This window comes from Phascolarctos cinereus, unplaced genomic scaffold (genome assembly GCF_003287225.1).
Source record: "Phascolarctos cinereus isolate Bilbo 61053 unplaced genomic scaffold, phaCin_HiC Scaffold_5;HRSCAF=322, whole genome shotgun sequence".
In the NCBI taxonomy this organism is placed as follows: domain Eukaryota; kingdom Metazoa; phylum Chordata; class Mammalia; order Diprotodontia; family Phascolarctidae; genus Phascolarctos; species Phascolarctos cinereus.
Window position 1 is genome coordinate 425714402 of NW_027555958.1, and position 13182 is coordinate 425727583.

The 13182-nt window shown below is 39.0% G+C and overlaps 1 protein-coding gene across 1 annotated transcript in view; it reads left to right on the forward strand.

Annotated features, from left to right (window-relative positions):
- RGS5 (regulator of G protein signaling 5) overlaps positions 1-8684 on the forward strand; it is a 100509-nt gene extending 91825 nt beyond the window's left edge. The window contains 1 exon segment of the mRNA XM_020988602.2: positions 2126-8684. Within this exon segment, the coding sequence (XP_020844261.1) occupies positions 2126-2287 (162 nt within the window). The 3' untranslated portion in view covers positions 2288-8684.
- The last annotated feature ends 4498 nt before the right edge of the window (positions 8685-13182 follow it).

Below are 13182 nucleotides of genomic sequence, written 5' to 3' on the forward strand. Positions count from 1 at the left end.
TCTTCATCTACTAATGAAATCACAGGTCCAGGCCCTGTCCATATCTCTAACAAACTATTTAAGCTTCATTTGAAGTAAGCATTTGCCCATTTCTTGACCACAGAATATCATGTAAGGATCCTACAGGTTATACATCTGGCTCAGCTGTCAGAGCTGCCATTTCCAGGGCAGCTATGTGGCTCAATGGATAGCTCACAGGCCTGGAGTCAGGAAGACCTAAGTTCAAATCCAGCCCTCAGACACTAACTGTGTGACCCTGGGCAAGTCACTTAATCCTGTTTGCCTCAGTTTCCTCATCTATAAACTGGGGTTAATAACAGTCCTTTCTGTATCCCAGTTTTGTTGTGAAGATCAAATGAGACAGATTATAGAACACCTATTACATAGTAAGTGCCATATAAATATTATTCCTAATTTGAACTTGGAAATCTTTTCCTGCCCAAGTTTTCCATGCCCCTAGTCACCATTTTCTATCTCTTACTTTTTTATCTCTCCTATTCTAATAGAATTATAGCCCACCTTTCCATCTTGTTTCAAGGGCTACCAGATGCTTTCCTCACAACAACCCTGTGTGGCAGGTAATATGAAGAGCTGACATTGCACTCTCTCTCTCTTTCTCCAAAGCTTAGCTCATCTGCTCTCTCCTTTGAGCCTCACGGGCACCTGGCAGGAAGATTTTTTTATCTTCACTTCACAGGTGTGAAACTTGAAACATAGAGATATTAAATGACCTTCCCAGAATCACCTAGTTAGTGAACATTAGAGGCAGGAGCTGAGTCTAATTTTGTTGATTTCAAGGCCAACACTGGCATATGTGCTACTCCAGATCATCTCTAGTGGTACAACCAATTTTATTCCCATCCTTTTTTTCAGATGACGGAAAAGACGCTAGTAAATATCAGAGCTTTCAAATCAAGTTCTGACTGCAAATTCTTTCAATTCATCAAGCCTTTTTTGGGGGTGAGGCAATTGGAGTTAAGTGACTTGCCCAGTATCACATAGCTAGTAAGTGTTATGTGTCTGAGGCCAGATTTGAACCCAGGTCCTCCCTTCTGACTCCAGGGCCGGTGCTCTATCCACTGTGTCACCTAGCTGCCCCCTCAACAAGCATTTGTTAAATAAATACCTACTATATGCCAAGTACTGTTCTAGGCTTGGTATACGAAAGATGAGAACAAAATAGCCCCAGCCATCAGGGATCTTAGATTCTAATAGAGGAGTACAACATGTAAGTAAATTAGAGACAGTTAGGTGGTACAATGGATAGAGCTATTATTATTAATATTAAATATTAGCTACTATTAAATTCACAGTACTCAAAACACAGATAAATAAATTCAAAGTATATGCAAACTCAATGCAAAGTAATTGGGGAGGTCAGAGAATACTAATAAGGGCAGGACTGAGAGAGAATCAAGAAATGTTTTGTGTAGGAGAAAGCACCTGAGCTGAACCTTAAAGGCACTAGGAATTCCAAAAGATACAGGGGAAGAAGGCAGAATATTCTAGGCACGGAGGATAGATAGAAAGCCTGTGCAAATGCTCTCAGGTAGGACAGGAGACAGCAAGTAGGGCAGTTTGGCTGGAACTTAAATGCATGAGAAGGAATTATGTGGATAAGTGGAGCAAGTCTGAAAAGAAATAGATTGGAGCCAGACTCTGACAGGTATTGCATGCCAAACAGATAAGTTGTATTTTATCCTTATTCCAAAGCCCTTACGTTGGATGAAACATCTGTTAACCCTGGAGACTTATTATTAGTTATTATGTCTCTGGGGAGGCAACAGAGATTCACTAAGGCTTCTGGAGCAGTGCAGTAACATGGTTGGAATATCATTTTGGGAGCAGGGTGGAGGATAAATGGGAGACAAGAAGCCGGGAGAAAAATCAAGAAATTGTTGCAGTAGTCCAGGTAAGGTATGGAGAGACCCTGTACTTGGGTAGTAGCCATGTCAGTGAACAAAAAGGGACAATTGAAAGAAAAAAGGTTGGGGAGATAAAAATCAATGAGTCTAGGCAACTGATGGGTAGGATGAGTGATGAGTGGAGGATGACTCTTGAGATATTTTCCTCTCCAGACAAGCTATGAAGATTGAAGTTTCCCTCCCTGTGTTCTTCTCTGCAGGTGAATATTGACCATTTCACTAAGGCCGTGACTATGAAGAACCTGGTGGAACCTTCACCAAGTAGCTTTGACATGGCCCAAAAGAGGATCCATGCCCTAATGGAGAAGGATTCCCTGCCGAGATTCATCCGATCGGAGTTTTATCAGGAACTGATCAAGTAGCAATGTGAAAGGCATCTTGGGAGTCTTTTTTGCCCAGTAGCAACCTCCCTCTTTCTTTCCAGTAACCTACAAAGTTTTCCATAGTAGACGTACCCTGATGATCACCCAACCTGAAAACATCCAGGTGGTGTTGCTAAGATATTTTCCCCCACATTGTTTTGGATATACTCAAGTTTGACCAGTGTTCCTGCTCATAAAGTATAAAACCTCAGAATCTCAGAATTGGAAGGCATCCACAAGGACTGTCCAGTACAGTGCAGGCCTGAATGATGATCTTTTCCACTATATTCTTGAGGCTGGTCATCCAGCCTCTTCTCTCCTCGTATGAATAGGACATAGAGCCTCATCATCTACTCAGATCAGTCATGCAATGTGCTAAAAGGTTTCCCATGTCAGAACAAAAGCAAGGGGAAACGAGGAGAATTGACTGTAATGAAGGATGTGGGCAAATCCAGTTCAGATAATGCAACCAGATGATTACAAACTGGGTTGACAACAGGTCTAATTATATAAAAGTAGTTAAGAGGTAGTCAAATAGATTTCTTGTTGTTGTTTCCATGACCCAGAGGGAACAAGAATGCCAGAATGAGTGCCATTATTTCTTCAGGCATTTCTGAACCATCATGTATATCCAGGAAGAGGCAGAGATCTTGTGAAGTAGCCCGCTCTTTATTTTCTTAAACAGATATTATTTAAGTTGTTGAAAGACAGCATGGAGCACTGACTAGAGAGCCAGCCTTGGAATCCCAAAGACCAGGGTTCAAGATCTCCTTCAAACACACACAGCAAAGTCACTTAACTTTGAAGAGGGCCAGGCAACTCTCTTAGGTTACAAATTACTGAACAAGTGCTGATCTGTATTCATAGAGAAGATCTCTTGCTAGATGAAATGATGGGTTTGGACTTTTTTAAAAAGATACTCTTTAAAATTTTGTATATTCCCTCAGCATCTTCATGTAGGCTGAAAGTTAAAAATACTATTATCAATCATTTATGTCCATATAAAAACAGTCTAAGTTCTAGAGGCTTCTTCCCTTACAAAGAAAACACTAGATTATACTGTGCAAACATCAGTGCAATAGTGACAATATGGTCTTTTTTAGTCCAAGGTCTTGGTTCAAAAGATGATTTTTCAAATTGCCTTCTGTATATCAGAAAACGAAAATTTCTAATACCTCAAACACCAAGTTGTGCAAAATAAAATCCACTTCTATTCAATCTCATTGTTAAGGGGATGGCTGTGGCAGAATGCAGAACCAACTTGTGATCTAATGAAATGAGAAATAGTATAGATGGGGAGAAATGGGAAATGGTCTGTCTGTAACAATTATTCCATGGCCTAGTCTTTGGGGTGCCCAGCCCTCATTCTAACCATTCCTGAGACCTTGAACAAATGAGGACAGTGATAATAGTACTTTATTCTTTAAAAAAAAGGATAAAGATCCCAAGTACCCCCTTCCTTCCCAGTCACACATACGCTCTGAATTGAACATTGTCACAGAATACTTAATCTCCCTTGGTTGATCAATTGTTTACACCTAGAAAAAGGGGAGAAGTATCTAAAAACTATAAAGCATGTAGACCTACCTAACATATGTACCTACTCCCCAATACCATCATAGTTAATTAGTAGAAATAATACTATCTTTGAACACTCTTATTTTTTTGGGAAAAGTTACCGTGACTATCCCTAGAGCTAGAGGGAGATGGAGTAGTCAGTATTTTCCAAAACAATGTGGTCTTTTAGCAACCCAAACTCTTCCCCCAATTTCTGCTATCAGCACTAATGAACTCATAATCACAGTAGCCATGCATGACCCCAAGATGCCTGATATAGCTCTTAACTCATGGTACCAAGGTATTTTGTGGTATGTTTGTACTCTTGTCTATTTTAGTATGGTAAGCAACCTTGTTCTATTTCTTTTCCCTGTAGTAGATGTGCCAAAATCATTTTTCTTCAAATTGTTGTGACATAAAAATGAATCTGGAAGTCTGAGCATATTTAAATCATGTCTTTGAACAAATTTATCGGGGCAATTGAGGTTTTGATGATGAATTTCACTCAAAGAAGAAGGATTCTGATGCTAGCGAGAGGAATAAAATGTATGTTGTACTTAAAGCAGAAAGAATAAATTGTTTAGTTTCCAGCAATCTATTTCCCCTTTCCCATCCCTTTTTTCCATTTGTTTTTGTATTTGTCAGTCCTCTATTTCCATAAGATTATTTCTTTTTTATTCAGTTGTTTCTTAAGGATAATGAAAGGATTCTCCCAATATCACCCTATGCTTTAAGATAAAGCTAACCCTAATGCTAATCCACACCCATGCAGAGTTTTCACAGGATACTTCGTCTTTCCTGATGAGCCATTGCATCACATCTAGCAAATGTCAAGGTGGAGGGGGATGAGGTAGGTAGAATAACCAAAAGTCACTGCTCACAGTTTCCTTCATGTATGCTATGAATCTGTCATCCTCGGTCAGGTGCTCACTTCAAACACAATCAATCCATGACACAGTGAAGAATGACTCTATGTCTAGATAACTGTGTCTGTCCATGAACCCTCACTTTCCCTAGTGTCCTGATCTGGATAACTCTTTGTTCCAACAGCTCAGGCACCCAGGAATTTATTCAATGGCTTTTAAAAAAAAAAGATTTGCAATGAGAATGTGAAGCCTAGGGTTAGACAATTACTTGTTGAGTGGGTATGTGCAGACCAACCACAAGAAAAGAAAACCTAAAGGTATATTTATTAGCCTACGTTTTCCAAAGTAGCTGTCAACACAGGCAGGAAGAAAAAAGTAGAAAAATGTGACAACCTCTTGGGCTATGTGGTTCAGGCCTTCATGGGGGGGGTTCAGGGAAAGTGGGACCCTCTTTGGCAACCTGGAGTTTTAAAAAGACTGAGGACACTTGGAGACAGGTTTTAATTGTGTCAAAATGTCTACAAAAGAGTAAAAACAATTCAGCCAAAAATCCATGCATTTTGTCTAGAATATATCAAATGTTCTGCTATTTTAACTTACTTGGAACCTGACTTTTTAGTCTCTTTTTGTATCTGTTTGGGGTCACACAGGATGATGGAGTAGAATTGTCGGGGAGAAGGGTAAGAACTATTTTTTCTAGATTTTTTTCCTGAACTGCATGAGCACGAGGACAAGGAGCTAATAGTATGTTTGTCTCCATGCCTGTCAAACCAGCTCTTTTCAGTAGACACCCCCAAATTAAATGTGGTAATGTTTTTAAATGTCAGACAGACATCCTCCTAATAGATGAAGTAAGTAGAAAAGACCATAAACAAGAAAAAATGCTGAAACTCAAATTTGAAAAAAAAATCTAAGTACTTTTAAATCTCTGAAAAAACTTATCTGAGAATCTCTTTTATTTAAAGAATCAGACAAAAAGAGTATTTACCAAAAAATCGCTGTGTTACAAGCAGTTTCCATAGAAACACAATGAAAATAATTTCTTTTTCTGGGGAACAGGAGGAGTTGAGATATTTATTCGAGAATTTTTTAAAATCTAATAGTCTTGCATCTTTTCCCCTCTTTTCCCTTGAGCAAATTGCCTGGGAAAGCATGAGACTTAATAACAAGGGAGCACTGTGATGCTTCCATTTTCCTTCCTTGTGAAAATATAACTGCGGCTGTAAGTGGGTTTGGCCTGTGTGAGGTTGTGGATGGTGGAGGAAGCAAACAAGGGTCAACAGCAGTGGGGAATATGTTTCTCTTCCCAGACAAAAAAAAAATGAAGACTAGGCCATGAAACTAGACCTTTTACTGCCTGGGTTTGTTATGGGTTTCAGTTGGGTCAGAACATGGGCTGAGGCAGGGCTGGGAAAAAGAAATAGGACAACGATTGTGAAGTAAAATACAGGTTATGTTGTTCCCATTTGTTTGCTATAAGTCTGCATGGACATATTCCTGAGTGGAGACACATAGAAACACGTTTCCTCTCTCTCTCTCTCTCTCTCTCTCTCTCTCTCTCTCTCTCTCTCTCTCTCTCTCTCTCTCTCCCCCTCTCTCCTTCTTTCTCTCAACTGAGCTCTCAGATGGAGATGTTTTGAAGTGAGGGGGTCCATTTTCAGAGAAGCCAAGGCAATTTAGCCCAGGCACTGTGAAAAAAAAAGAGCTAAATGAAGTTATAAACAACGTTCGGGACCTCCTTCTCCCCTTCAGTCATATCCTGGACAGATAAGCTTGCATGATCATTATGATTGTGAAGGGATAGTTGAAACTTGGTGAGAAAAGTGACTTTATGTAGTTTTTCTCGCTGCATTTCCCCAAAATAAATTCATTGTACGCAAAATTGAGGTTGAGATAAAGATGGCAGTTGACAAGCTGTGATGTATGAAAACAATGTGATTTTTCCTTTTCTCTAAGTTAAGATTCCCTGGTTCCAGATCATTCAGTACAATACCAACTAAATGTCTCAATTTGTGCACCTTTCATTTTCCAATTTCTATAAAATTAGAGTTGAGTTCTATAAAATTAGAGCTTGTACCTAATATGCATACCAGCAAGACCATCCATTCCCATGCCTCTGATTAAAACTGAAATGCCCACACAATCTCCCACTAATTTAATTATGGGGCCAATGTTGAAGCAATCTGACTGGATTGTGATGTCACCCATAGTTTAGGCTAACCAAAGCCTTCCGGCTTCAAGGCACCAGAGCTGGCCTGCTTCTGGGGAACAGACACATTCTGATCCAATCATTTTGGCTTCCATTCCATGCTTCATCCTCTGCTCAGTGCTATGAGGACTGTGTGACTGCAGATGTGTTCTCCCTTCCTCCTCCTGATTATTGAATCTGCTTAAGCAGCATTGTTTAAAAAGAATCTTAAAGAGCATTAATTTCATCACTGAGCCATAGCTTGTATGCTTTTTGATCATCTTGTTGGCCAAGAATGTTTCAGGAAAAGAACTTCCTTCCATAAAAAAATGTCCTATCTAGCTGAACTTGGCCTCACCCTTCCTGGCAGACAGGGATGAGCTAGGGAGAAGTGTGCCAGATGTATGTGTCCCCCATTCATTAAAGGGAGTCAAAGCTGCATGCTAAGTTCTTCCCACAAATCACCAAGAAAAAAAGAAGTTACTCTTAATGGCTAGGAAACAATTTTGAACAAGCCATCAGACCCTGATTTATACAAAGCCCAAATACTGCCACTTTTCAGATTGTTTGGAAGGCACTTGCTTCTTAATCAGTACCCTTCACAGTTCACTGAATGATGGAAAAATGGTTAGATAGGAGCTGCATTTTAACTCTGGGCAGACCTCTGATTACAACAAAGAATGTCTGAGACCAGGTGTTCATTCCAGTTGGTCTGGAGTGAGCTGAGAAGGCATGAGCTTGGACTGGGGAGGTTGGAAAGCTTCCATGACCCAAGGAGTTTGAACCCCAAGAGCCTGCTAACTCTTTGAGGGTTCATGGCTTGGGATCATAGTGAAACTCAAAAACCCCCTAAATGGGATTGTCACGTAGTTACATCTGGAGTGAGCCTTTCACTTTTCACCTTTCACTTCAAACATCCCTCCTGAAGCTGCTGGTGGTAAACCCATCCTTCTTCCCCAGGAGGCATGTCCGGGTCCTGCCAGAGGGGTTTATCTCTAAGACAGCTAATCTTCCATCTGAGATAAGGTTCTTGAAACTGAATGAAAGTCTGCGTAAGATTTTAAGAGAAAAAAATCCAAAATAAAAAAAAACACTTTAGAAACTTAATTTTAATTGTATTGCTTAATGTTAATCCACTTACTCTTTGATTTTTTTGTTGAACAAACTATCAATATATTCCACAATAGGTATGGCCAATTTAAATGAGTTCCTTGAAGAATATCTATCCCTCTTCTTTCCTTGAAGCTTCTCATTTCTTCTCCAAAGCTGTCCTTGCCCTCCAACCTAGCCCCTGACAAAGAGAAGTTGAGGTAGTGGATGGGAACTAGCTGTCTGGCTAAGAAAATGGGCAACTTTAAAGACCCTTGTTACTATGAAGGGAAATGTTCAAGGTCACATTGACATAGGCAGAATGGAGAGTTGGAGAATTTGACAGTGGCTCAAAACAGTAAAATCAAGTCATCCCGATAAATTTGATTAAAAGGGCATTTCCCCTTCCTCAAAAGCAGGACTAAGGGGAGGGGTGGCCCCCAATTTGATATTTACCTCAACTCTCAATTTCACTTTGCTTTTATTTCATACAACCCAAGTACTGAGAAGGGGTTTGGAAATCTATGATCTGACATGTATTCATCTGCTACAGGGACATTTGTATTTTCCTCCTCATTTTGTTATCCAATGTTTTATGTATCCTAACATATATTGTGATGAATAAATCAACAAACATATTATGTAACCACTATCACATATGTTATGTATTAAATTCACATCTATATATTAACATCAACCTCATGTGGGTCTTCCTTGATTCTTAAGACATTTTAAAAATATGTTTTATCTAGGGATATGATTCTTTTTCCTAGTCTGCTTGTTATGTCTGGAAAATAGAAGAAAGGCCAAGTTAGGAGGTCTTCAATTATAGGAGGAATCAGCTGTAATGCCAACTGATCTATTGGGCTGAAAGATGAAAGTGAGGTAATCATGATAATAGCTAGTATTTAAAAGAGCCTTAAGATTTGCAAAACACTTTACATACATTATCTCATTTGATCCTCAGAGGTAGAGGCTGTTGTTATCCCCATTTTACAAATGAGGAAACTCAGATTGAGAGAAATTATGGAACTCTCATCTAGTGTCTAATAGGGGAGATGTGAATCCAGGTTTTTCTGTCTACAAGTCCAATGCTCTATCCACTTCACCACCTAGAACGCCCTACCCTTCATGCCATCCTTGCCATATCCCTCCTCTGTGTTGAGCTGTTAGACAACGCCCTCATGGAAAAGCTGTGATTTTCATTAGTAAGTGGATCCAGATCCTAACATCGTTTGAAATTAATGACACCTAGTTTAGTCTTCATCCGTTTTTTTGGACTTAGAATTAGAAATCCACGCATGTGTTAAGGTGGGCCCAATGAGAACATTTTGAATGGGATAACACAAGACACCAGATCCTAATTTGCTTATGGGAAGCGAACGAATCCTTCTTTGGACTTATTTTCAACATGTCCTTCCCTGAATGTCCTTCCCTATTTACAAATATTTAAGCATCTTAGACTCTTTTCTCCTGTGTCCACCTCAAAAGAGAGCATGAGAGCTGGGATCCTGTAAGATTTCTTGATCTCTGTCATGCTTTACTTCCTGCCTGGTAGTCTCTGAATATGTTTGAAAAATAGTTGGTTTTAGTATCCTACCCAATCCCATCACATGGTAAGGCTCTCCAGCATGCTGAGCTATAATTGCCCAGAGCCATAGCCCTAGGGCTCAGTGCCTAGCCTAGGACAGTACACATGGTACAAGCATTTGGTGGTAATGTGTGAAAATATTTCAAAAAGCAGAGCTGGATTTGCTCCCTCAAAAACATCAGATATATGGAGTGATCAAGTGCAAAGCTTTGTGGACTTTTTTGCACTTTAAAACTATCCCAAGAAATGATTGCTTGTCAATCAGTTAACAAACATTTACTAAGTGCCTGCTGTGTGCCAGGCACTGTACTGTTCATTGGTTTGTTTCCATTATATCTAAACATATTGCTCTAGGAATGATGTACTCTGCCTTTAAAGGAAGTATTTCCAAATTAATAAAATAAAATAATATTAATAAAATATCAAAATTAATCAAAATTAATAAAATAAAAAACTTTCCTTCTAGCAAGGATTCAATAGTCATGTTAGTTCATCTGAAAAAAGATGATTGAGTCAACAATGTGAGATAGTAACTCATAAAGCTAAGACCATTTGGACTACATTAAGAGAGGCATAGTGTACAAGAATAAGGAGCTGATGATCTTACTGACTTCTTCCCTGGTCAGACCACATTTGGAATATTTTGTTGAATTCTGAGCACCATATTTGTAGAAAGAACAGGCTTTACTGTACTCAGGAGAGGCCAACAGAATACTGAAGGTCTTTCATCTGTGCCATCTGCCAATGGACCAAAGGAACTGAAGATGTCTAGCTGGGACTAAAAGAGGCTGGAAAGGGAGGACATGATAGCTGAAAGTAGTACTTGAAAGTACTTGAAAGATAACAAGTACTTGAAAGATAAAAAGAAGTATTAGACTCTTTGGTCCCAGAGGGAAACGAAGACTAATGCATAAAAGTTGAAAAAGGGTAGATTTAGGCTAAAAAAAAAACCACACTTCCTAATGATTAGAACTATCCTAAAGTAGAAAGACCAGAAAAAAGAAACCAGAAACTTCAGAAGACACGTAAATCTTAAGTAGAGCAAACAGGTAGCATATTTAATTCATTCCCTTGGATTCTGAGTATGTATAATCAGTATTTATATAGCAGCCTGTATTTCTGAGTAATTTTGTTAGTCATTTCTTACCAGTCCATGCAGGGGAGGTAGGATCATCATAGCCTTTGCTTTATATATGACAAGAAAAAAATTAAATTTAAAACATGCCCAAAAACACCCTTCCTAAACACTTCACCTGCTGGAATTGTCCTATTCAAAACTTCCCAAAGGTTATTTTCTTTCAAATACCCTAGTGTTTTTTGAGAAAAATCATGGCAGAATAGCAGTATGTTCCTCATAAGTCCTTTTCCATCCCAAATAGAAAGAGTAGATCATAGATTTAGAATTAAGAGACTTTAAACTTGATCTAGCACAACTTTCTTATTTTACAGATGAGGAAACTGAGGTCTAGACAGGAAAAGAAACTTAGCCAATATCATGTAGGCACTAGAGGACAAAGTCAGGATTCAAACTCAGGTTCTGTGACTCCAAATCTGTTACATCCTCCACTGTCCCAGGCTGCCTCCTTTTATAAGGTAGCAAACTCGCAGTGATTAGGCACAGTTGTAAAGAATAAATGTTCTAGAGAAATTGAAATTATCCTCACTATACCTTTGGTTCAATAGGATGAAAATGAAAAGAGAGAAATTGACTGATATGGTTACTATATAATCTCTGTAATTTGCATAAAGTTGGCCTTTTTTGATTCCCTGACTTCCAGCAGAGGTCTGACTATCTATTCCCTGTCCTCCCATCATCCCCTTAACTATCAATCAGACTCTTCTGATCAATTGATTGTGTTCCCTGTAAAACATCACAGTCTCGGGGCAGCTAGGTGGTGCAATAGATAGAGCATCAACCCTGGATTCAGGAGGACCTGAGCTGAGATCTGGCTCAGATACATAACACTTACTAGCTGTGTGACCCTGGGCAAGTCACTTAACCCCATTGCCTACACCCTCCAAAAAAAAGACACCACAGTCTCATGACAGTTTGGCCCTCAAATTCTTATGGAAAGTTTGGCAGTGGAAAAACTGCTGGGATTGAGGTTGAGGTTCATGTCCTGCTTTGCCCTTCACTAGCTGCATGACCTTGGGCCAGTCATATAATCCATCTAAATCTCAGTTTCCTCTTCTATAAAGTGGGGATAATCATATGCATCTATCAGTTAACCAATAAGTATTTTTAAGCATAGGTTCAAGTGTTTTTGGAAGGAAAGCACTTTGCAAACTTTAGCAGGCTGCATGTAAATAAGAAATTTGATTCTTTCCTTCAATAAGACAATGTTGAATGAGCCATAATATACCAAAATCACAAGTAGCAATCTCAGTAAGTTAGTTCCCTCCACAAAGTTTAAGGCAGGGGCATTCCAAATGGGAATCCTTGTCATAAGTCAAAAAGAACTTATTTTTTAAAATAAATATTTGCTGATATCTTTTGTTTTTATATCACTTAAGTTTCTTCTAGTATCCCTCTCCCTTCTCCCTTTCAGAAAGGCATCCAATAACAAAGAATTTTTTTTATTAAAGAAAGAGGGAAAAAAAGCAGCTAAATTGATCAACGCATTAGAAAAGTCTGAAAATGTAATGTTCCACCCCATAGATATCCTACCACTACAAAGGAGTTTCATTTAGGGCCCATGCTCAGTAATCACATTCTGCAATATTTACTTTCTATTGTTTTGTTGTAGTTCTTTCTGTTTACATGGTTGTAGTCATTGTGTATTTTGGCTTCCTTACTCTACTTACATCACTTTGCATCAGCTCATGTAAGTCTTTTCATGCTTCTCTAGACTCATCATAATCATTGTTTCTCATAGTGAAGTAATATTTTGTTTTCAATTCTTTATTACCTTAACAAGCATTTATTAAGTTCCTACTATGCTCCAGACCTTTTATACTATGCAATGGGGATACAAAGATGAAAAAGAAACAAACCACGCCCTTGGAGAAAAAAATGGGAAAACAGTCTATTGGCATAAAAATTAAATAAAAATGATTGTTTCTGTGTCATGGGAAAGGTCACTAACAAATGGCAGAATCAAGAAAAGTCCCGGGAAGACCATAGCTTGTGAACTGAGTCTTGAAGCGGACCGGGATTTCTAATCAGTGGCACTCAGGAAAGAGAGTATTCTAGCTGTGGGGGGAAAGCTTGAGCAAAGCATCACATAAGAAGGCAAGGAGGCTAATGGTCATCACTTTCACCCTCTGAACTTCAAATCTCCTTGAAGTTAGTTTAATTTAGCAAACATTTATTTAGCTCCTGGTGACACCCCATGCATTATGCAGGGCACTAGGTTCATGACAAAAATGAAATGATGCCTGCCTACAAGAAGCTTCCATCCTACTGGGGGGACACAACAGGTACACAGATAAGTAAAATGAAATGCATAGAAACATGTAAATGTAAATGCAAATGCATAGAAAATAAATACAGAACAACTGCCTCTGAGGAAGAGGAAGCACTAACAGCTGGGGAAATTGGTCAAAACCTCTTGTAGGTGCGCTTGAGCTGAGTCTCAAATGGAGTCAGGGGATTCAAGGGGTC